The sequence below is a fragment of the Phalangium opilio genome, unplaced genomic scaffold (assembly GCF_054372755.1).
Source record: "Phalangium opilio isolate 3A_F unplaced genomic scaffold, DU_Popi_V2 ptg000390l_1, whole genome shotgun sequence".
NCBI lineage: Eukaryota > Metazoa > Arthropoda > Arachnida > Opiliones > Phalangiidae > Phalangium > Phalangium opilio.
This window is the reverse complement of record NW_028324234.1, coordinates 8,845,936-8,870,674: the sequence shown is the minus strand read 5'-3', so window position 1 is coordinate 8,870,674 and position 24,739 is coordinate 8,845,936. Positions and strand designations below refer to the sequence as shown.

At 41.4% G+C, this 24,739-nt stretch overlaps 2 protein-coding genes and 12 non-coding genes across 14 annotated transcripts; 2 read left to right on the top strand and 12 right to left on the bottom strand.

The window, feature by feature from the left end:
• Nucleotides 1-207: 207 nt before the first annotated feature.
• On the bottom strand, nt 208-506 carry LOC149597089 (signal recognition particle RNA). Its single transcript, XR_016379469.1, has one exon.
• Nucleotides 507-1,595: 1,089 nt separating this feature from the next.
• On the bottom strand, nt 1,596-1,894 carry LOC149597088 (signal recognition particle RNA). Its single transcript, XR_016379477.1, has one exon.
• Nucleotides 1,895-1,983: 89 nt separating this feature from the next.
• Nucleotides 1,984-2,282, bottom strand: LOC149597087 (signal recognition particle RNA). The gene has a single exon (XR_016379485.1).
• Nucleotides 2,283-2,371: 89 nt separating this feature from the next.
• LOC149597086 (signal recognition particle RNA) lies at nt 2,372-2,671 on the bottom strand. Its single transcript, XR_016379478.1, has one exon.
• Nucleotides 2,672-3,672: 1,001 nt separating this feature from the next.
• LOC149597085 (signal recognition particle RNA) lies at nt 3,673-3,970 on the bottom strand. The gene has a single exon (XR_016379482.1).
• An 89-nt stretch (nt 3,971-4,059) lies between these two features.
• LOC149597084 (signal recognition particle RNA) lies at nt 4,060-4,358 on the bottom strand. Its single transcript, XR_016379473.1, has one exon.
• A 1,807-nt stretch (nt 4,359-6,165) lies between these two features.
• LOC149597083 (signal recognition particle RNA) lies at nt 6,166-6,463 on the bottom strand. The gene has a single exon (XR_016379471.1).
• An 89-nt stretch (nt 6,464-6,552) lies between these two features.
• LOC149597082 (signal recognition particle RNA) lies at nt 6,553-6,852 on the bottom strand. The gene has a single exon (XR_016379466.1).
• A 1,175-nt stretch (nt 6,853-8,027) lies between these two features.
• On the bottom strand, nt 8,028-8,326 carry LOC149597081 (signal recognition particle RNA). Its single transcript, XR_016379483.1, has one exon.
• An 89-nt stretch (nt 8,327-8,415) lies between these two features.
• Nucleotides 8,416-8,708, bottom strand: LOC149597080 (signal recognition particle RNA). Its single transcript, XR_016379484.1, has one exon.
• A 2,675-nt stretch (nt 8,709-11,383) lies between these two features.
• LOC149597079 (signal recognition particle RNA) lies at nt 11,384-11,670 on the bottom strand. The gene has a single exon (XR_016379476.1).
• A 90-nt stretch (nt 11,671-11,760) lies between these two features.
• Nucleotides 11,761-12,055, bottom strand: LOC149597078 (signal recognition particle RNA). Its single transcript, XR_016379481.1, has one exon.
• An 8,414-nt stretch (nt 12,056-20,469) lies between these two features.
• Nucleotides 20,470-21,036, top strand: LOC149597077 (uncharacterized protein F54H12.2-like). Its single transcript, XM_089861441.1, has one exon. The coding sequence runs from the start codon at nt 20,470-20,472 to the stop codon at nt 21,034-21,036; it is 567 nt and encodes a 188-aa protein (XP_089717567.1).
• Nucleotides 21,037-21,187: 151 nt separating this feature from the next.
• Nucleotides 21,188-21,679, top strand: LOC149597076 (uncharacterized protein F54H12.2-like). Its single transcript, XM_089861440.1, has one exon. It carries the CDS (start codon nt 21,188-21,190, stop codon nt 21,677-21,679), a length of 492 nt encoding a protein of 163 aa, XP_089717566.1.
• Nucleotides 21,680-24,739: the final 3,060 nt, after the last annotated feature.

Genomic DNA, 24,739 nt, shown 5'->3' with positions numbered 1-24,739 from the left:
AAAATAATTGGACTGGTTTATTAAAAGAACTACACCCTCCGAGGGTTAAGCCGGGCTTGTTTGGGGGCAAAAAATTGGTAAAACCCCTCTGAATAGTCCTAGCAGGGTGGAAGGCAGGTAAGATTTTCCTATTAAATAACACAATTTTTGGTTGGAAGTTTGGTTGAAGTTTGCTGGATGAGAGTCTGGAAGTGTAAAAACTGACATATGAATCGTGTACGGTCGTATTGATTGCGTTGTGACTCGAAGCTCGCTCTCAGACGTTATCCCGTCACTGCCGAATGCGGTAACTTTTGGCTGCTGCGTTACCGCCCTGAGCCGTTTTGTCTCTCCTTAGAACAACCTGGTGCTCCATGAGCTACTTGAAGACGACCATATTGACACCCAGCTTAACGCGGACGTCCGATGTACAGTAGTCCTTGAGTCACAGGAATCCCAACCTCATACCATCTATAGATTCTAGCTTCCAAAAGGCTGGATTACAGGAGAACGCCACAACTCCCAGCTGCAAACTTATCTCAAATAAAACAATTCAAACTTGGCAAGGATAACAACATTGAAGCTAAAATCACATTTTGAAGTGTAACAAGTTGGGTAAACCAAAATATTACCTCTCCGTGTCAAGAAGATTATATAAACTTAAGTATCCAATGAAAACGTTATTATGTTTCTGAGTTGGGGTTTACCATTTTTGTTGTTGTTTTTAAAAATATATCGCAATGCACGGGCCTTGATAGATATAGGAGGCAATGAATGAAATATATCACAATGCACGGGCCTTGATAGATATAGGAGGCAATGAATGACATATATCACAATTCACGGGCCTTGATAGATATATCGGGCAATGAAGGAAATATATCGCATGCACAGGCCTTGGTAGATATAGGAGGCAATGATAATCTCTCTCTTTGCACGAGAGGTTTATCTTTAATATTTAAATAAATATAATTATTTTTAATTATTTTAATCTTCAATAATTAACATTAATAATAGTTAAATCGTTTACAATAAAGTTATACCTATTATCTTCTCAAACTTTGCTAATATTGACGTTTAAAGTGAAGGGTACCCCACTTCCCCGCTTTTTTCAAATTTTTGGGTATATATACGATTCGTTTCCATTATAATAGTAAGGAAAAAGCGCAATTGCGAAAACCTTTGGTGGCGATCCAACCTTAGGGAGGCTAGACGTTTTTCGTAACCCTAGCTGATCGCCGCGTATATCTTGAAACCAAACGATGATAATGGAGTAGAAGCTAATGATACAGATTGGTGTCTATGTGGAATAGACGGAAGAACAGAAGATGGTGGTGATTAGAAGCCAGTAAGAACAGACTGGTGTCCGTGTGGGATGGACAAAGACCAGAAGATGGTGGTGTGAGAACTCAAGTAGAGGAGCCATTTCCGTGACTGTGAAAGCAGTTCGGAAATGGCGAACACTTTGCTCCGATACGCAAACTGCGAACGCGGTCACTTGGGTGTAACAAAGGACAGACAGACACACAGAGAGACAGACAGACAGACAGACACACAGACACGGCCGTTACAGAACCTCTCCTGGACTACGTCACACGGAGAGGTAAAAACTGACATAAGAATCGTGTACGGTTTTATTGGTTGCGTTGTGAGTCGAAGCTCGCTCTCAGACGCTATCCCGTCACTGCCGAATGCGGGAACCTTTGCCTGCTGCGTTACTGCCCTGAGCCGTTTTGTCCCTCCTAAGAACAACCTGGTGGTCCATGAGGTACCTGAAGACAACCACATTGACACGCAGCTTAACGCGGACGTCCGATGTACAGTAGTCCTTGAGTCACAGGAATCCCAACCTCATACCATCCATAGAGTCTAGCTTCCAAAGGGCTGGATTACTGGGGACGCCACAACTCCCAGCCGCAAAGTTATCTCGAATAAAACAGTTCAAACTTTGCAAGGATAACAACATTGAAGCTAAAATCACTATTTGAAGTATAAAAACTGGCATAAGAATCGTGTATGGTCGTATTGGTTACGTTGTGACTCGAAGCTCGCTCTCAGACGTTATCCCGTAGATGCCGAATGCGGGAACCTTTGCCTGCTGCGTTACCGCCCTGAGCCGTTTTGTCCCTCCTTAGAATAACCTGGTGGCGCATGAGCTACCTGAAGACGACCAAATTGACATGCAGCTTAACGCGGACGTCCGATGTACAGTAGTCCTTGAGTCACAGGAATCCCAACCTCATTTCATCCATAGATTCTATCTTCCAAAGGGCTGGATTACTGGGGACGCCACAACTCCCAGCTGCAAAGTTATCTCGAATAAAAAAATTCAAACTTTGCTAGGATAACAACATTGAAGCTAAAATAACTATCTGAAGTGTAAAAACTGACATAAGAATCGTGTACAGTCGTATTTGTTGCGTTGTGACTCGAAGCTCGATCTCAGACGTTATCCCGTCACTGCCGAATGCGGGAACCTTTGCCTGCTGCGTTACCGCCCTGAGTCGTTTTGTCCCTCCTTAGAATAACCTGGTGGCGCATGAGCTACCTGAAGACGACCACATTGACACCCAGCTTAACGCGGACGTCCGATGTACAGTAGTCCTTGAGTCACAGGAATCCCAACCTCATACCATCTATAGATTCTAGTTTCCAAAGGGCTGGATTACAGGAGAACGCCACTACTCGCAGCTGCAAAGTTATCTCGAATAAAACAATTCAAACTTTGCAAGGATCACAACATTGAAGCTAAAATCACTATTTGAAGTTAAACAAGTTGGGTAAACCAAAATATTACCTCTCCGTGTCAAGAAGATTATTTAAACTTAAGTATCCAATGAAAACGTTATTATGTTTCTGAGTTGGGGTTTCCCATTTTTGTTGTTGTTTTTAAAAATATATCGCAATGCACGGGCCTTGATAGATATAAGAGGCAATGAAGGAAATATATCGCATGCACAGGCCTGGGTAGATATAGGAGGCAATGATAATATCTCTCTTTGCACGAGAGTTTTATCTTTAATATTTAAATAAATATAATTATTTTTAATTATTTTTAATTATTTTAATCTTCAATAATTAACATTAATAATAGTTAAATCGTTTAAAATAAAGTTATACCTATTATCTTCTCAAACTTTGCTAATATTGACGTTTAAAGTGAAGGGTACCCTCTTGCCCGCTTTTTTCAAATTTTGGGGTATATATACGATTTGTTTCCATTATAATAGTAAGGAAAAAGCGCAATTGCGAAAACCTTTGGTGGCGATCCCACCTTAGGGAGGCTAAACGTTTCTCGTAACCCTAGCTGATCGCTGCGTATATCCTAAAACCAAACGATGATAATGGAGTAGAAGCCAATGATACAGATTGGTGTCTATGTGGAATAGACGGAAGACCAGTGGATGGTGGTGTTAAAAGCCAGTGTAAGTGCAGACTGGTGTCCGTGTGGGATGGACAAAGACCAGAAGATGGCGGTGTGAGAACTCAAGTAGAGGAGCCATTTCCGTGACTGTGAAAGCAGTTCGGAAATGGCGAACACTTTGCTCCGATACGCAAACTGCGAACGCGGTCACTTGGGTGTAACAAAGGACAGACAGACACACAGAGAAACAGACAGACAGACAGACACACAGACACGGCCGTTACAGAACCTCTCCTGGACTACGTCACACGGAGAGGTAAAAACTGACATAAGAATCGTGTACGGTTTTATTGGTTGCGTTGTGAGTCGAAGCTCGCTCTCAGACGCTATCCCGTCACTGCCGAATGCGGGAACCTTTGCCTGCTGCGTTACTGCCCTGAGCCGTTTTGTCCCTCCTTAGAACAACCTGGTGGTCCATGAGCTACCTGAAGACGACCACATTGACATGCAGCTTAACGCGGACGTCCGATGTACAGTAGTCCTTGAGTCACAGGAATCCCAACCTCATTTCATCCATAGATTCTATCTTCCAAAGGGCTGGATTACTGGGGACTCACAACTCCCAGCTGCAAAGTTATCTCGAATAAAACAATTCAAACTTTGCAAGGATAACAACATTGAAGCTAAAATAACTATCTGAAGTGTAAAAACTGACATAAGAATCGTGTACAGTCGTATTTGTTGCGTTGTGACTCGAAGCTCGCTCTCAGACGTATCCCGTCACTGCCGAATGCGGGAACCTTTGCCTGCTGCGTTACCGCCCTGAGTCGTTTTGTCCCTCCTTAGAATAACCTGGTGGCGCATGAGCTACCTGAAGACGACCACATTGACACCCAGCTTAACGCGGACGTCCGATGTACAGTAGTCCTTGAGTCACAGGAATCCCAACCTCATACCATGCATAGATTCTAGCTTCCAAAGGGCTGGATTACAGGAGAACGACACAACTCCCAGCTGCAAAGATACTTCGAATAAAACAATTCAAACTTTGCAAGGATAACAACATTGAAGTTAAAATCACTATCTGAAGTGTAACAAGTTGGGAAACCAAAATAAACCTCTCCGAGCCTTGACGAATTTACTTTCCAAACACAGGTCCACCATGGACGAACCAATAGTGAAGGACGGATGGCAGAGGGAGAAAGTTGAAAAATACTTGTTAATTCGCCTTCTAGCGGCAGATAGTAGCAAACCGGATAGTGGGTGAATCAAATTTCTAACGAGGGAAGCAGCTAATGTCTTATTTTGCCTAGATGGCGCTAGCGTTTTCCGGGATTTGACTCCGAATTTTCATAACCCCCTCCATTTTTGGGCTGAAAAGGGGGAAGTAAGCTTTACATTGGTTGTTTAGTCGCTTAGTAATGGGTTGCCATTGGTTCTTCAGTATTTCTTCGTCCATGGGTCCACCAACCAATGAGAAAAACCGGAAATACGTATCTAAAATTGGCGGGATATTGCGAAGGTCATTTTTAAAGGTTTAATCGTTTAACAAATCCCTGTGTATTCTCATAATTCTAATGAGGACCTCATATCTATCACTGAAGTGTGTATTTATCTTTCGGCTCACTATGAACCGTTAACACCTCTTGTAAGAGGACACGAAACAAGGCCAATTCAGGCTTAAATCTAGGATATCTTATTTCATTGATCCAATCGCTTCAACACTTATAGAGAGACGATGTATTAAGATCCATATTATGTAGTGAAATTAAAAGTTGCGTTTACACTATATATAAATGTAGTAAAGCTGAATTAAAAAGTAAATACCAAATTTGAAATGTTAATATCAAAAGATGTTCTTGGAATATTGAGATGAAACAGAGCTTTATAGCTACACAACTACTAAAAGAATCGTAATGCCGAAAAATATTTAAAATATTTCCATTTAATATTCTGCAAAAAGGAAATGTTACCGTATTGTAAGAGATCTTATAATCCAACTCGCTTTAAGTTAATTTTGATATGCGTGTAGTGTTTCGATTCGGATGCAATCTTCATTACTCGTTCTATATAAACTCTCACTTGTGTCATTACCTAGAAATAAGTTTATCTTAAATAATTAATTAAATATAAATGATATTAACTATTTTAATCGCCAGTAAATAACTTTTAAATTAGTTAAATCGTTTAAAATAAAGTTGTTCCTATTATCTTTCGAAACTTTGCTAATATTGACGTTTAAAGTGAAGGGTGTCCTTCTTGCCCGCTTTTTTTTTCCAAATTTTGGGGTATATATACGATTCGTTTCCCTTATCATAATAGATAAAAAACGCATTCGCGTGAACCGATGGTGGAAGCCCTGCCATTGGGAGGCTCGACGTTTCTCGTAACCCTAGCCGATCGCCGCGTATATCTTGAAACCAAACGATGACGAAGGAAAAGAAGCCAGAATGTACTGACTGGCGTCCATGTGGAATGGACAAAGACATGAAGATGGTGGTGCATAGAAGCTGGTGTCAATGTGGAATTGACGAAGAACAGAAGATGGTGGTGCTTGGAAGCCAGCAAGTACAGACTAGTTTCCATGTGAGTGGACGAAAACCAAAACTGGTGGTGTGGGAACTCAAGTAAAATAGCCAGCGGAGACAAACACAATTTTCCAAATTTCCGTGAACTGTCAATGAAGTCCGGAAATTGGGAACACGTTTGCTCCGATACGCAAACTGCGAACGCGGTCTCGTGGGGTGTGACAGACACACACACACGTCCAGTTTAATACCTCTCCCTGACGTCATCGTCACTCGGAGAGGTAAAAACAGACATAAGAATCGTGTGCGGTCGTATTGGTAGCGTTGTGACTCGAAGCTCGTTCTCAGACGTTATCCCGTCACTGCCGAATGCGGGAACTTTTGCCTGCTGCGTTACCGCCCTGAGCCGTTTCGTCCCTCCTTAGAACAACCTGGTGATCCATGAGCTACCTGAAGACAACCACATTGACACCCAACATCGAGGACGTCCGATGTACAGTATTCCTTGAGTCACAGGAATCCCAACCTCATACCATGCATAGATTCTAGCTTCCAAAGGGCTGGATTACAGTAGAACGCCACAACTTCCAGCTGCAAAGTTATCTCGAATAAAACAATTCAAACTTTGCAAGAATAACAACATTGAAGCTAAAATCACTATTTGAAGTGTAAAAACTGACATAAGAATCGTGGGCGGTCGTATTGGTTGCGTTGTGACTCGAAGCTCGTTCTCAGACGTTATCCCGTCACTGCCGAATGCGGGAACTTTTGTCTGCTGCGTTACCGCCCTGAGCCGTTTCGTCCCTCCTTAGAACAACCTGGTGATCCATGAGCTACTTGAAGACGACCACATTGACACCCAGCTTAACGCGGACGTCCGATGTACAGTAGTCCTTGAGTCACAGGAATCCCAACCTCATACCATCTATAGATTCTAGTTTCCAATGGGCTGGATTACAGGAGAACGCCACTACTCCCAGCTGCAAAGTTATCTCGAATAAAACAATTCAAACTTTGCAAGGATAACAACATTGAAGCTAAAATCACTATTTGAAGTTAAACAAGTTGGGTAAACCAAAATATTACCTCTCCGTGTCAAGAAGATTATTTAAACTTAAGTATCCAATGAAAACGTTATTATGTTTCTGAGTTGGGGTTTCCCATTTTTGTTGTTGTTTTTAAAAATATATCGCAATGCACGGGCCTTGATAGATATAGGAGGCAATGAATGAAATATATCACAATGCACGGGCCTTGATAGATATAGGAGGCAATGAATGAAATATATCACAATGCACGGGCCTTGATAGATATATCGGGCAATGAAGGAAATATATCGCATGCACAGGCCTTGGTAGATATAGGAGGCAATGATAATCTCTCTCTTTGCACGAGAGTTTTATCTTTAATATTTAAATAAATATAATTATTTTTAATTATTTTAATCTTCAATAATTAACATTAATAATAGTTAAATCGTTTAAAATAAAGTTATACCTATTATCTTCTCAAACTTTGCTAATATTGACGTTTAAAGTGAAGGGTACCCTCTTGCCCGCTTTTTTTCAAATTTTGGGGTATATATACGATTTGTTTCCATTATAATAGTAAGGAAAAAGCGCAATTGCGAAAACCTTTGGTGGCGATCCCACCTTAGGGAGGCTAGACGTTTCTCGTAACCCTAGCTGATCGCCGCGTATATCCTAAAACCAAACGATGATAATGGAGTAGAAGCCAATGATACAGATTGGTGTCTATGTGGAATAGACGGAAGACCAGTGGATGGTGGTGTTAGAAGCCAGTGTAAGTGCAGACTGGTGTCAATGTGGGATTGACAAAGAACAGAAGATGGTGGTGATTAGAAGCCAGTAAGAACAGACTGGTGTCCGAGTGGGATGGACAAAGACCAGAAGATGGCGGTGTGAGAACTCAAGTAGAGGAGCCATTTCCGTGACTGTGAAAGCAGTTCGGAAATGGCGAACACTTTGCTCCGATACGCAAACTGCGAACGCGGTCACTTGGGTGTAACAACGGACAGACAGACACACAGAGAGACAGACAGACAGACAGACACACACACAGACACACAGACACACAGACACGGCCGTTACAGAACCTCTCCTGGACTACGTCACACGGAGAGGTAAAAACTGACATAAGAATCGTGTACGGTTTTATTGGTTGCGTTGTGAGTCGAAGCTCGCTCTCAGACGTTATCCCGTCACTGCCGAATGCGGGAACCTTTGCCTGCTGCGTTACTGCCCTGAGCCGTTTTGTCCCTCCTTAGAACAACCTGGTGGTCCATGAGCTACCTGAAGACGACCACATTGACATGCAGCTTAACGCGGACGTCCGATGTACAGTAGTCCTTGAGTCACAGGAATCCCAACCTCATTTCATCCATAGATTCTATCTTCCAAAGGGCTGGATTACTGGGGACGCCACAATTCCCAGCTGCAAAGTTATCTCGAATAAAACAATTCAAACTTTGCAAGGATAACAACATTGAAGCTAAAATAACTATCTGAAGTGTAAAAACTGACATAAGAATCGTGTACAGTCGTATTTGTTGCGTTGTGACTCGAAGCTCGCTCTCAGACGTTATCCCGTCACTGCCGAATGCGGGAACCTTTGCCTGCTGCGTTACCGCCCTGAGTCGTTTTGTTCCTCCTTAGAACAACCTGGTGGCGCATGAGCTACCTGAAGACGACCACATTGACACCCACCTTAACGCGGACGTCCGATGTACAGTAGTCCTTGAGTCACAGGAGTCCAAACCTCATACCATGCATAGACTCTAGCTTCCAAAGGGCTGGATTACATGAGAACGCCACAACAAAGAGAAGGGAAATAGGGAGAGATAATCGCATAGGCAGCCGTGATCCATCTAGAGGGGAAAATTTGTGATACGCGGCGGCTCTTAACGCGCACCTTATTCGCGCACAGTTGACGTTATTGGTTCTCCTCTTTCTGGCTACTACGCCACCAAAATTGCTCGGAAAGGTTTAAACGTTAAACGTACGCTTTAAAAATAAAAAGCCGAGGCTTAAGTGAAATGATCAGCCAAGTGGGCTTTTTTAAGCAGAGTTATTTATTTATCAGAGGTAATTTAAAATGGTTTACCACAAAAAATGCTGCTACTTGAATTGTAGTAGCAATACGCGGTATTCAAGTAATCCAAAAATGAACGGTATAACTTTTAAACCATTTCGAAAACCTATAACCAAACATCAACAATGTGTAATTAAAAAACATCATTTCGTGGGTTCGTGTGCTCAAGCCATTTTTCTAATGGTGATAGTGATCCATTAGCAGGATTTGGTGTTATATGTTTACAAGTAAGATATTTTGAATATTTTCCTGAAACATTACACGGCTCTAATCTTATACTATCTATCTAAATTACCTCTGATAAATAAATAACTCTTTGCTTAAAAAAGCCCACTTGGCTGAACATTTCACTTAAGCCTCGGCTTTTTATTTTTAAAGCGTACGTTTTAACAACGTTTAAACCTTTCCGAGCAATTTTGGTGACGTAGTAGTAGCCCGAAAGAGGAGAACCAATAACGTCAACTGTGCGCGAATAAGTTGCGCGTTAAGAGCCGCCGCGTATCACACATTTTCCTCTCTTCTCAATACGGATGGATCACGGCTGCCTATGCGATTATCTCTCCCTATTTCCCTCCTCATTGGCCACAACACCCAGCTGCAAAGATACTTCGAATAAAACAATTCAAACTTTGCAAGGATAACAACATTGAACTTAAAATCACTATCTGAAGTGTAACAAGTTGGGAAACCAAAATCAACCTCTCCGAGTCGAGACGAATTTAATTTCCAAACACAGGTCCACCATGGACGAACCAATACTGAAGGACGGATGGCAGAGGGAGGAAGTTGAAAAATACTTTTTAATTCGCCTTCTAGGGGCAGATAGTAGCAAACCGGATAGTGGGGGAATCAAAGTTCTAACGAGGGAAGCAGCTAATGTCTTATTTTGTCTAGATGGCGCTAGCGTTTTCCGGGATTTGACTCCGCATTTTCATAACCCCCTCCATTTTTGGGCTGAAAAGGGGGAAGTAAGCTTTACATTGGTTGTTTAGTCGCTTAGTAACGAGTTGCCATTGGTTCTTCAGTATTACTTCGTCCATGGGTCCACCAACCAATGAGAAAAACCGGAAATACGTAGCTCAAATTGGCAAGATATTGCGAAGGTCATTTTTAAAGGTTTAATCGTTTAACAAATCCCTGCGTATTCTCATAATTCTAATGAGGACCTCATATCTATCACTGAAGTGTGTATTTAACTTTCGGCTCACTCTGAACCGTTAACACCTCTTGTAAGAGGACACGAAACAAGGTCAATTCTGGCTTAAATCTAGGATATCTTATTTTATAGATCCAATCGCTTCAACACTTATAGAGAGACGAAGTATTAAGATCCATATTATGTAGTGAAATTAAAAGTTGCGTTTACACTATATATAAATGTAGTAAAGCTGAATTAAAAAGTAAACACCAAATTTGAAATGTTAATATCAAAAGATGTTCGTGGAATATTGAGATGAAACAGAGCTTTATAGCTACACAACTACTAAAAGAATCGTAATGCCGAAAAATATTTAAAATATTTCCATTTAATAATTTGCAAAAAGGAAATGTTATCGTTTTGTAAGAGATCTTATCATCCTACTCGCTTTATATTAACTTTGATATGCGTGTATTGTTTCGATTCGGATGCAATCTTCATTACTCGTTCTATATAAACTCTCACTTGTGTCATTACCTAGAAATAAGTTTATCTTAAATAATTAATTAAATATAAATGATATTAACTATTTTAATCGTCAGTAAATAACTTTTAAATTAGTTAAATCGTTTAAAATAAAGTTGTTCCTATTATCTTTCGAAACTTTGCTAATATTGACGTTTAAAGTGAAGGGTACCCTTCTTGCCCGCTTTTTTTCAAATTTTGGGGTGTATATACGATTCGTTTCCATTATAATAATGGATAAAAAAACGCATTCGCGTGAACCGATGGTGGAAGCCCTGCCATTGGGAGGCTCGACGTTTCTCGTAACCCTAGCCGATCGCCGCGTATATCTTGAAACCAAACGATGACGAAGGAAAAGAAGCCAGAATGTACTGACTGGCGTCCATGTGGAATGGACAAAGACATGAAGATGGTGGTGCATAGAAGCTGGTGTCAATGTGGAATTGACGAAGAACAGAAGATGGTGGTGCTTGGAAGCCAGCAAGTACAGACTAGTGTCCATGTGGGTGGACGAAAACCAAAACTGGTGGTGTTGGAACTCAAGTAGAATAGCCAGCGGAGACAAACACAATTTTCCAAATTTCCGCGAACTGTCAATGAAGTCCGGAAATTGGGAACACGTTTGCTCCGTTACGCAAACTGCGAACGCGGTCACGTGGGGTGTGACAGACAGACACACACGTCCAGTGTAATACCTCTCCCTGACGTCATCGTCACTCGGAGAGGTAAAAACTGTCATAAGAATCGTGTGCGGTCGTATTGGTTGCGTTGTGATTCGAAGCTCGTTCTCAGACGTTATCCCGTCACTGCCGAATGCGGGAACCTTTGCCTTCTGCGTTACCGCCCTGAGCCGTTTCGTCCCTCCTTAGAACAACCTGGTGATCCACGTGCTACCCGAAGACGACCACATTGACACCCAACTTAACGCGGACGTCCGATGTACAGTAGTCCTAGAGTCACAGGAGTCCCAACCTAATACCATCCAAAAATTCTAGCTTCCAAAGGAGAACGCCACAACTCCCAGCTGCAAAGATACCTCGAATAAAACAATTAAAAATTTGCGAGGATAACGACATTGAAGTTAAAATCACTATCTGAAGTGTAAAAACTGACATAAGAATCGTGTACGGTCGTATTGGTTGGGTTGTGACTCGAAGCTCGCTCTAAGACGTCATCCCGTCACTGCCGAATGCGGGAACTTTTGCCTGCTGCGTTACCGCCCTGAGCCGTTTTGTCCCTCCTTAGAACAACCTGGTGGTCCATGAGCTACCTGAAGTCGACCATATTGACACCCAGCTTGACGCGGACGTCCGATGTACACGAGTCCTTGAGTCACTGGAATCCCAACCTCATACCATCCATCTGTTACATAAAAAGTCACGTGTACATAGAGGGCGCGCATGTGCACCCGAGTTATCTTGTATAGTAACATAGATTGTACTAATTCATTCGAGCTCTGGCTTAGCCCCAATAAACATCTCTTAACTACTGTTACTTGTAGTCTCGCATATTGCATAGTTCAAGGCCTAACATGGTGTCAGAAGCGCAGGCCCGTCGAGAGACTTTGCGGGCCCCGGGAACGGCAATGGTTCGGGCCCCTAGAAAACTTCTCCAAATCATTGGTATAGAAAATATCTGCACGCACATTGTCAGGTCCGCACTACAAACGCTCTTTGCTCGTACCAATTTAGTCATTTCAAGGGGTCATATTTATTCCCAAGCCCGGGAAGGCTTCCTATCTCGAGGCGAAGGCATTTAGGCCCATATGCCTGACCTCCTTCTTCCTCAAAATTCTGGAGAAGCTGGTGGACAGGTACATTAGAGACGAGGTACTTTCGGTAACTCCTCCCTCTTCTTCACAATTTGCCTACTAAAAAGGCAAATCCACTGAGACGGCCCTTCACGGCCTTACGAATTGCCTGGATAGGGCATTCGAGTTTCAGGAAATTTCACTGGCCGTCTTCCTCGATATTGAGGGGGCCTTTGACAAGGTCTCTAGCTCGGTTATTACTGAAGCTGTCAAGAGATTTGGCATCAGCGACACTCTTGGCCGCTGGATCAAGTCCATGCTTACCGACCGCGAGGTGTCGGCGTCCCTCCTTGGGGACTCTCTAGGGGTAACTACCAGCAGGGGCTGCCCTCAGGGTGGAGTGCTCTCCCCCCTGTTGTGGTGCCTGGTGGTGGACGAACTCTTGGGGAGGCTCGGGGGTGCTGGGGGCTGTAGCTGCTTCGGGTATGCGGACGATGTAGCGGTAGTCTTTACCGGGAAGTTCCCGGATACTGTTACCGCGCTTATGAGATCTGCTCTCTCTAGCGTGGAGCAATAGTGTCAGGCGGTTAACCTCACCGTTAATCCTGATAAAACTGTCCTTGTTCCTTTTACAAGGAAGAATACTAAGGATCTGTTCAATGATATCTCTTTCTTTGGCCAGGTCCTGACAAAGTCCTCCGAGGTGAAATACCTGGGGGTGACCTTTGATTGCAGACTCACATGGAAGCCGCATCTTGATCGGTGTATTAAGAAGGCCAAGATGCTCTTCTGGAGGACCAGGAGCTCTGTCGGCCAGACTTGGGGCCTCAACCCCAAGGCTGTACACTGGCTCTATACTGGGATCATCAGACCCATACTTTCTTACGGGGCACTTGTCTGGTGGACAAGGGTCCGGCTTAAGACGGTGCAGGCTGCCCTGCGCAAGCTTCAAAGGCTTGCCTGCATTTGTGTTACGGGGGCCATGAGATCGACCCCAACTGCTTCCCTGGAGGTGCTCCTTGACATGCTTCCTCTCCATCTCTTCATTGAGGAGGAGGCTGTCATGGGAGCCTACAGGCTCAACATTAGTGGCTGCTGGGTTCCAAGACTTTGGGATTACAGCCATACGAAGCTCTTTCGGGAGTACGCCGCACTTGAGCCGTCGCTTACGATGTGCTCTGACAAAACCGTTACCAGTTTTGATTTCACTAAGCCTTTCAGCATCCACTTCCCCAGTCGGGCAGAGTGGACTAACCTGCTGCCTCTTGGCACTGGGGGTGAAACTATTTGGTTCACCGATGGTTCCAAGACTGATTCCGGCGCTGGCGCCGGCTATTACTGCCAAACCACAAGGGTCGGCTTTTCTGCTTGCCTCGGCACCTTCGCTAGTGTGTTCCAGGCGGAAATTGCCGCGATCTGTTATTGCGCAGATTACTGTATTAACAAAGGGTATACCGGACGGACTGAGAGAATTTATTCTGACAGTCAGGCCACCCTGAACGCGCTGAACCAGTGTCAGATTACCTCTCAACTGGTGCGCAGCTGCCTTGATCTGCTAGCGCGACTGGCATCCTGCAACAGGGTTCTGTTGTATTGGGTGCCAGGGCATAGCGGATATCATGGCAATGAGCAAGCCGACAGATTTGCGAAAAGGGGTGCGAAGGCCAAGCTCTTGGGGCCGGAGCCGGCCGTCCCCATCCCCTACAGGCACGTCAAACGGTGTCTGCATGACAGGTTGACTGTCATACAAAACCAGCTCTGGCATAACTTGGAGGGCCAGAGACAGACAAAACTTTTTGTCAATGGTCCCTGCAGGTCTCGTGCCAGAGACCTAATTTCGCTCCGCAGATGGGATATTAGGCTGGCCACCGGTCTTTTGACCGAGCACTGTCGGCTTAATAGGCACCTCCATCTGATGGGTTTTGCCGACGACCCTCTCTGTAGGTCGTGTCAGGAGAAGGAAGAAACATCCGCTCACGTACTTTGCGAGTGCGACTGCTTCGCCTCGCTTAGACTAGAATATTTTGATTCACATACTTTGGAACCCTCGAGGGTCTCCTCTATTACGGTGGAGCGAATTCTTCGCTACGCTGCTGCTACGGGCCTATTCAAGGCCTGAATATGAGGATGCACAATATGCCTTTGGCATCGGTGCTAGGGCGCGTACCCTCCTCAACAATAATAATAATAATACCTTCTGCGAGTCTCTTACACCTCAGAATTTACATAATAATATGATGTAAGTATGGTAGTCTATACCTTGATATTTTACAGTATTTACAAGATATTTTCGAAACTAATAGGAATCCTCTCAAGACTTTCCCTATTTCTACCACCAAAGGGGTAACGCAGGGCTGATACTCAGAGCTCGCCTGAATTTTAGTTGAAATAGTAACCAACTACTTTGAAAAAAGTAACTAAATAGTAACTTAATAGTAACTTAATTTAAATATTTAACATGCACAATTGAAGTAAAACTCAGTTTAAAATTGTATACACAGGTGTTTAATACTTTAGGGTAGCCTAACCTAACCTAACCTAACCTATAGAGTAATGGCACCTACTTGCCTTTGACTGTATTAAGCTCTATGGGTAGTTATCATGGAGTGCCACTACTCTATTCGGCCTAACATTAAACATCAATATTTTGGAAAAGGTGGCAATTCTTATGAGGGATAAGACTTTTTTTTTTTTTTTGGAAATTTGAAAAAAGCGGCGGCCATTTTAGATCTAAATTTTACGCTCTATCGAATGGTGTGCTTGATTTTGCTCTAAAATGATTTTTGACCTTATTCACTCATACCGAAATTGTACCCTGACTTGTAACCATTCTGTAACTCGAACCGCTCTTGAAAAAATAGCAGACTGCGCGAAAGCCGAAAAACGTACTAAACGGCCGCGGCCCCCTGGCTACGGTAACGCGCTGGCGGGCGCGGCTGGTCCTTCAGCTGCAGCATAGCCCATTCGATCACACAGGCAGATTTTTAAAGGGGCTGGAAATAATACGGCTACCTCGATGGGAATAAATGTCTGATCGTTTAAAAAAATTGCTTTTTAGTTTTTTCACCCTTCATTCACTCGGAAATTATAAGGAAAACATATTTTTTTAAGAGATGGCCTATCAAATTTTAAATTAATCAACTTTTAGTAACCAAAATTCAAAAAAAGTAACTTTAAGTAACCAATTTCAAAAATAGTAACTTTTAGTGAAAAAAGTGACTCAGTATCAGCCCTGGGTAACGGTTACTCCAGATTGTAACATTTTTATCGGAACTTTGGATGGACGTGTGGGCATCGCTTTAACAGAAAATCATTTCAAACAACTTCGGGACAAGAACGATCAAATATCTTCATTTTTGGGAAGTGATTCCATTGAAAACACTTCGTTTTTCTTCGAAGGATCAGAAACAAGACGAGTCCAGCTAAGCATTTTCCAAAATCGGAGAGTGGTGGACGTGAGAGAAATCATCGTCGGAACTGGGACGAATTATGGAAAGCAGTACCTAACCAAAAGGGGTTTTACCATTTCGCAATACCCTTGGAAGACCTTGATGGACAAATACGACGAAGTCATAGCGTATTACAACGAAGTGAAACGGGTCTTCAAAAATATCAAACGAGACGTACTGGACCATATTACTGAACACGTGGATAAGCAATGCAATGGTTGCAAAATTGATCATCCTTCACAAAAACAACACGATTGTCTGATGATTGATTGGAACACCCGTTTAGACACGTATTTTGTAGACGCGATGGATACTATTAGTTATTCCGAAATTACCCATAAAATTGACACCTTTTTAAATGAAAATATTCGCTATGCGATTATGTCTTACATTGTATGTAACGCTAAAAAGATGTTGTATAAAACTGAAGATTTTTAAATTTAACAATAAATATTTAGTATTAAAGTCTCAATTCTCTAAATCGTAGATCATTTAAAATCATGGACCCAGTTATGAAGCATCCATTCACTGATCTGGTCTCAGGTCCCACGCAATGTGGCAAGTCCCATTTCATTGCGAAATTAATTAAGCATAATGCGTACTGCATTTCTCCACCTCCCCAAAGAATAGTTTGGTGTTATACTGAGCACCAAGAGAAATTATTTAATTCCGTGTTGGAAAATAATCCTAACGTTGAGTTTCACGAGGGTTTATTAGACCCGAGCAATTTGAATCCCGAGGTTAGAAATTTTATAATCCTCGACGATCTATTATGCGAAATAGCTAAAAACAAAGACGTCACTAACTTATTTATTCGAGGTTCCCATAACCGTAACACTTCGGTACTCATTTTAATGCAAAATTTGTTTTATCACGGGAAAGAAGTTAGGACCCTCAATTTAAATTCCCAATACCTCGTAATTTTTCGTTCGGCTAGAGACGTCTCCAGTGTCTTAAATATCGCTAAACAAATTTCCCCTTCTAATACCAAGTTTGTTGTCGATGCATTTCGTCAAGCCGTGGCGAAACCATACGGTTATTTATTCATCGACCTGAAGCCAAACACTGCAGATGAATATCGACTGCGAACGGGAATAATACCAGGGGAAGAAGCCGCTATTTTTGTACCGAAATAAAATGACTATATCAACATCAAAACGGGTGTGTAAAAACTTGAATTTTTTTAAAATTTTGAGCACTTGTAACGCGAAATCAGAGGAAGGCTATCATCAAACTATCGAATCGTGACGCTATATTAGCCTTAGTCGAATGTTGTATAAATGTACTACGCGGTAACATTCAACTAACAGACGGGCAAAACATACAATTGAAGAAACACCGTAATGTGTTGCATAAACTTTGTAGAAAAATTCCTCTCGCTAAGAGAAAACAGATTCTAGTTCAGAAAGGAGCTTTTCTCCCACTTTTATTAGCACCGTTACTCTCAATCGTTAATTCAGTTGCAGGCTCTGCCATAAATCGTGCCATAAATAAATAAATGGCTCGGAAAATAGTTTTGGTGTCCGAGGACGCTTTACGTCGAATAAAGAATACTACCACCGAAGATGTCGCTCTCGAATCGGACATACCATCCTTGGATTAAGAAATGAAAACTATTATCGACAACCCTCGTATTTGCGAATCGGAGAAATTAACTTTATATAATCAAACTTTGCAACGACACATTGCATCTAATAGGAAACCAGTTGAAAAACAACAGACATCGGTTAAAAAAACCTGGTACGAAGAAATTGCAACGTCTATCCCACCGAGCATGCTTCCTGACGCGATATCGTTGTATACTTGGACATTGAGGTATATTTCGTGGAACGAAATTGGTGAAATGGAAATTGGGGGAAGGGTCGTGCCCGGTTCAAACGTAGTCGATTTAAGTTACGATGCGGTTAGAAAAACCATACCAAATACCGACCCAACGGGTTACAAAAGCTTCTACGAAATATTGCAAAATAACAGAAAAAATTTATCAAAAACCCTACTAGAGCGCGTGTATTGAAATCATTATTGTTTAACGCGACACCACCCAAACTTAATCAATGGGTGACGGTTTGATTATAATTACAAATAAAACGTTTATCACTAGTTATGAATATTTATTTCCGTTTCATATCTCAATATGGATGGTTGTGCAGAAGTTGTAGCGGAAGGTATCATGTCCAGATTATTTGAATCCTTTTCAAAAAATCCAAAAATATTAACCGGCGTCTTAATAATATTGTTTCGTAATAATCGAAGTTTTCGATTTCTTAATATTGTACTATGCAACACGTACATCCGGAAATAGTACCATTTATGGATAAGCTAGAAAAATATTTATTACGACGTATCTGACTCTGGTGGGTACGCTGGTATTCGTAGATTGTTTCGTTCAGCTAAAGAGAAGGGTCTCAAAGTGACGACAAAAAACGTCAAGGAATTTTAACAAAAGCAGGATACCTATACTCTACATAAAAATACCAGGTGGCGATATAAACGAAATAAGACGATAGCATACGGTATAGACGATCAATGGCAAGCCGACCTCATTGACCTCCAGAAACTTTCGAAACAAAACAAAGGGCATCGATATATACTTGCTTGTATAGATATTTTTAGTAAATACGCTTTCGTTGAACCGGTGAAAGATAAGAAAGGAGATATTATAGTAAAGGCGTTGAAAAAGATACTGGATGGTGAAAGAAAACCAAGGCGAATACAGAGTGACCATGGGAATGAATTTGTGTGTAAAGCCGTTCAAGCTGAATTAAAATCACGAGGAATTGAGTTTATCGCGACAAACTCGGAAGTGAAAGCCAGCATTGTCGAGCGATTTATCAGATCGTTTAAATCAAGGATGTATCGATACTTTACTGCGAAAAATACTTATACGTACGTTGATGTGCTCCCCAGATTAGTTAGTGCTTATAATAACAGTTACCATCGTTCAATTAAATGTAAACCTATAGAAGTAACACCTCAAAATTCCAAAATCATTTGGAAAAATTTATACGGAGATATTGACTTTAGTCCCCCTGTGAAGTACGATTTTGAAATCGGAGACATTATCAGAATAAACAAAAACAAAGGGCTTTTTGAGAAAGGATACGTCCCTAATTTTTCGGAAGAATTATTTCGAGTAATTAAGCAAATACCGAGACAGCCACCGGTATATAAACTGGAGGCGTTAAATTCGGAACCCATTTGGGAGTTTTTTACAAAGAGGAAGTACAAAAGGTGGGAAAAGATCTCGAGACGTGCGCGTTCAAAATTGAAAAAGTGCTGAAAAAGAGAAAAAAAGCTGATAATACCGTAAAATTGGTGGTGCGTTGGAGTGGATACGGACCTCAATTTGACAGTTGGGTGCAGGAAATTGACTTACAATGAGTTTCTATATCAATTTACCATCCGATTCATCCACAAAATACTTTCCCAACAATACTACGAGTAAATTTAGGACGTATCTTCCAGAAGTAGTAAAACTTATCGGCCATTACGAAGTTGGATTGACGGAAATCAGTTATCCAAGAACCTGGAATAATGTGAGGGGAGAAAGATCTATAAGAATTTGGTCCACTGACGCTAAAACTATGGAAACGGTAGTTGTTATTCCAAAAGGGAGTCTCTTATCAATTCGAGATTTACTCGGAATGCTGTTGTTCAATGATAGCACAATCAAATTCAAGTATACTGCTAGTTTAAAACGCGTATCCGTTTTTATGGACTATAATTACACGATAAATATACCTGGTGATATCGCGGTTATGATGGGATTTACGCTTGACTCAAATGAAGATTACGTAATTACGGAATCCATGATGGCGCCTTATATCGTGGATTTGGATGCTGGCTTACATTCTCTGTTTGTTTACTCTGACGTAGTTACAAATACGATCGTAGGGGATAGTAAAGTCCCCCATTTGAGAATAATCAGCGTGAAAGGAAAAGACGGAGAAACTGTCGATGTGGAATTTGCTCGACCTCATTATCTGCCTGTACCTTTTTCGGACATACAAACTATTGAAATTAACGTTATGGATGAACTGGAAACCCTATACAATTCGAACGAGGGAAGGTGAACGTTACTCTACACTTCAGACCGCAGAGAACCTGGCTCGCCTTATAATAATACGAGCTGGAACGGGTGACTTTCAGTTCAGTGAATAGCGGCGAATGACAAACATCATGGGACGACCCCATTACATTTCCGCCCTAAGCGATTATGAGAACTACTATTTAAACCAAGCTGGTTTCGGATCTATGCCTGTATATCGGGGTGTTCCCGTGCAAAGAGGGTATGAATTAGGGAACATACTGGCTTCGGCCTTTCGGAGCGCCATGCCCCTTTTTAAACGTGGTGCTCAGTTTCTTGGAAGAAAATTTCTCGATACCGGAGCGAAAGTCGTGACGGACGTTGCTAGTGGTGTTCCAATTAAAAAGTCTCTAGTGACTGGATCGAAGAGCGCCGGTAAAGAAACCTTATTGTCAGCTGCGAATGTGGTTAAGGAGATGACAGGATCCGGAATTAAAAAGAGGCGTAGGGTGCATCGCAAAGTCTCTCGGGTTAAAGCTAAGAAGAGGAAAACATCGTGTCGTTCTTATTCCGATATATTTTCCTGAAGCCCAAGAATATGGCGTTGATGCATCCTAACTCTAGTGGCTGCGTCAATTCCGAATTGGATATTTTCCAAGTCCCGTTAACGCAAACGGCAATTATCAGTGGTGAATGGGTCGAATACCTTCCCATTTCCAGCATCAGCAACAATTCAAACTTAGTTTTCTGTATTAGTGGAAATTCCGAATCCTACACGGATTTGTCCCAAACTCTGCTTCATGTTCAAGCGGATGTGAAAATGGACGATGGATCTTCCCCGAAAGCAGCCGTGATTGCCGCGGATGGTACAGTTACTACTTCGGCGGATGTAGCCCCAGTTAATTTGTTTTTGCATAGTCTCTTTCCCGAAGTGCATTTATTTTTAAACGAGAAATCGGTTACCCCTTCCGCTCAAAATTACCCGTACAAAAGTATGATTCAAACTTTGTTAACGTTTGGAGACTCTGCTAAAAATAGTCAATTAACGAGCTCATTATTTTATCGCGACACGCCGTGCAAGTTCAACGATTTTGCGAATAACAAGGGTTTCTTGAAGAGAGCTAAATTCGCCCAAAAAGGAACTATAGATATGATTGGTGTGTAAATTGAACATTGAAGCGGCATCGTTATATTTGAGGAAAGTCAAATTGATACCTGAAATCCCGCTTGCACACGCGAAGGTGTTACAAATGTCGAGAGCGAAATATCCAATTACCCGCACGGAAGTTACTTCGTTTTCGATCCCAAAAGGCAACATGAGGGTCGTGCAGGATCATTTATTTAATGGGCAGAAACCGAATAGAGTCGTCATAGGGATGGTCGAACAAAGTGCGTTTTTGGGTGATCTAAAATTGTCACCATATAATTTCCAGCCCTTTGATGTGAATCACATTGGTTTGTTCGCCGACGGAAGTAGCGTACCACATAAACCGCTGACGCCAAACTTTACAGAACATAGCTACATCCAAGCGTACGCTAATTTATTTCTTCAAACGGGTCAGTGGAATATTGACGAAGGAAATCAAATAAGCCGCGACGATTACCCTGGGGGAAACTGTCTTTTTGTCTTTGATTTGACGGCCGATTTAATAAACAATGCCACCCATTTTCAGCTCGTCAAAAATGGAAATTTGAGACTAGAAATGAAATTCGCTTCCGCGTTAAAAGAAACCATCGCCGTTATTGTATACGCCGAATTCCAGAGTTTGATTGAAATTGATAAAAACAGAACCGTAATCTTCGAGTAGAATGGATACGATACAACTAACGAGAATTTTGAGGAAAGATAAGTTCACCAGAAATTTATTTCGGGGTGTGTTTGCCGCTGACCAACTACCAAAATTTGTGACGACTTTTCCGTCTCTTTATATCGTGAACACCGATACGTCAAACGGTGCTGGTCAGCACTGGGTAGCCTTGTATTTCTCCAGAAATGCCTTTACCGAAATGTTCGACTCGTACGGGAAATCCACCTGATATGTTCCGTTTTAATGACTTTGTCGAAAGAAATAGTAAAACTGTGACTTTTAACTCGTTACAATTACAAGGAAATCTTAGTAGAACGTGGTGAGGATTTTGTGTGTATTTCGCTATTAATAGATGTAGGGGTGTTAAAAGGTTTAATATCGTGTCTAGATTTTCAAAAAATAAAAATCCAAATGATGTGATGATCAAAGAATTCATGTATTCAAGATATTCAATAAATTTTCAATAAATTATAGTGTTTTTCAAAGTTTATTTACAGAAAAATACATTCTATATTCATATATTTAAAAAAATCGTTAAATATAAGTTCATATTAACAATATTATTACCTCTCTGAGTGACGTATGTCACGGAGAGGTTCTGTAACGATCGTGTGTGTCTGTGTGTCTGTATGTGTGTCTGTTGTTACACCCACGTGACCGCGTTCGCAGTTTCCAAATCGGAGCAAACGTGTTCGCCATTTCCGAACTGCTTTCACAGTCACGGAAATGGCTCCTCTTCTTAAGTTCTCACACCACCATCTTCTGGTCTTAGTCCATCCCCCACGGACACCAGTCTGTACTAACTGGCTTCTAATCACCACCATTTTCTGGTCTTCGTCCATTCCACTTGGACACCAGTCTGTACATACTGGCTTCTAATCACCACCATCTTCTGGTATTTGTCCATCCCACTTGGACACTAGTCTGTACATACTAGCTTCTAATCACCACCATCTTCTGGTCTTTGTCCATCCCACTTGGACACTAGTCTGTACATACTGGCTTCTAAACACCACCAACTACTGGTCTTCCGTCTATTCCACATAGACACCAATCTGTCTCATTGGCTTCTAACTCCATCGTCAACGTTTGGCTTAAGACATTCGTGGCGATCATTTAGGGTTACGAGAAACGTCTAGCCTCCCTAGGGTGGGTTGTCCACCAAAGGTTTTCGCAATTGCGGTTGTTCTTGCTTTTAACTGTAGTTCGACACCCTTATATAATACCTATTTGAGTAAGGCGAAGCAACAGGCGTATGCTTCATTTCAAACGCCAATATTAATCAAGTCTCTCAAGAATGTTTAATTGTTCTTTATCAAAATGATGTAACGCTCAATAAGGCAAACAACTAACGAAGAAAATATTTAATATTAATTATATTTATTTTAATATTTAAGATAATCTTGTTTCTCAACTCAAAATTAATACGGAAAGAGTTAAAAATCAGTCTATGCTTTTGTCTGTGTGTGTCCGTCCATTGTTACACTAGTGCGTCGCGTTAGCAGTTAGCCTTGTGTTGATGTGTTAAGAAATCTTACAGAACCTTAATATTCCCTTTTTCCTTAATATAAAGTGAATATGTGGAAATATTTTTCGTAATTATGGTGCATTTAGTACTTTTGTAGCTTTAAAGCTCTGTTTCATTTTGATATTCCAAAGATTTTATTTTAATATTGTTATTTGAAATGACTGTTTATATATTACTTAAGCTATACTACATCTGTATATAGAATAACCCTGGGTTTAATGATTTCTTGAAGAAAGCTAAGACCTAGACTCCAGCGGGTATATCAATCATTATCCGCAATAGGCTTAGTGAAACAAAGAGTAAATATTTGAGGCCTAAGGTGAAGTAAACTTTTGGCTTTGATTTTCGTGTCTGAAATGAAGAGACATCAACGGTTCAGAGTGAGCCGAAAGTTAAATACACTCTTAAATAATCAGGTTAAGATTTTATAATAGAATTAAAGATCATGGTGGCAATTAGATTAGTTAAAGGGCTAATGGTAAACGGGTAGTAGCTACAGACTTATTATTCTCTTTATGGTGCGCATTGACTTTTAGTGCGTCTAGCTACAATTTAGCTTTGGTGTTATTTAACGTTAACATTCATGTTGGCAAACTAAGACTATTGTTGAGGTGAGACGAGACGATAGTGTTTACACTGCAAACCAGTTGTTAATGTAGCTATCAGAATATAGGGTAAACAGCTGAAGCGTAGACTTCATTTCCAGTTTTATTCCCCATTGACTGATTTCCATGTGTCCAAGATTTATCCTTATTGGATGTAAAATATCGTCTGCTTTACTGTATTATTCGCTATGCTTGGAATACTGCTTCAATATTTCGTAAATTTTTACTTCAAAAAAGAGAAATAATTCCATATCCAGGTAAATAAGTTTGTTGTAGTAGACCTCTTGACTCGGAGAGGTAATATTTTGGTTTTCCCAACTTGTTTTTTGTATAGAATTAACTGTTTTGAAAAAAAACGCGACCGTTAAAAAGGTGTTTAGAAATTAAACGCAATGCATACTGGACATGGGGTTTTTCCAGGATTCTATGTTGGCGAAATAGTCTCAGCCAGCATAGATCCTCGAGCGCATTGAAGGTATAATCAACTGCCATATCGTATTGTATTTCGTAGCTTTCTATTCTAATGCGCTCTTCTCTCTCCTGTACGCAAAATGGGTTTAAAAACCAAAATTTGTCTGCGTTGGGGCTAAACCACCAGCTAGTAAAGATACTATCGTTTTCGACTTTAAAAAACATATGGTCCGTGTAATTGGAACAACCTCTAACGAGAGCGTGGAGTAAATTCGCGTCAGGTCTATAATGGTGATTATAGACGTCTTGAATCGTAAACACTAGGAAAGAGGCATTGTATGCCCCTGTCACCCTACGCCAAATGTTCCTTTTCTGAGCGTCCGTGAAAGTATTTTTATCCCAAACATCTCTAAATAAATCATCCCAAGTAAAATTCTTTAAATCAGGATTGTCATAGAGCTTTCTATTCACCCTCCATATCATTGAGCGACCGCAAGGAATTAAAATAGACATTAC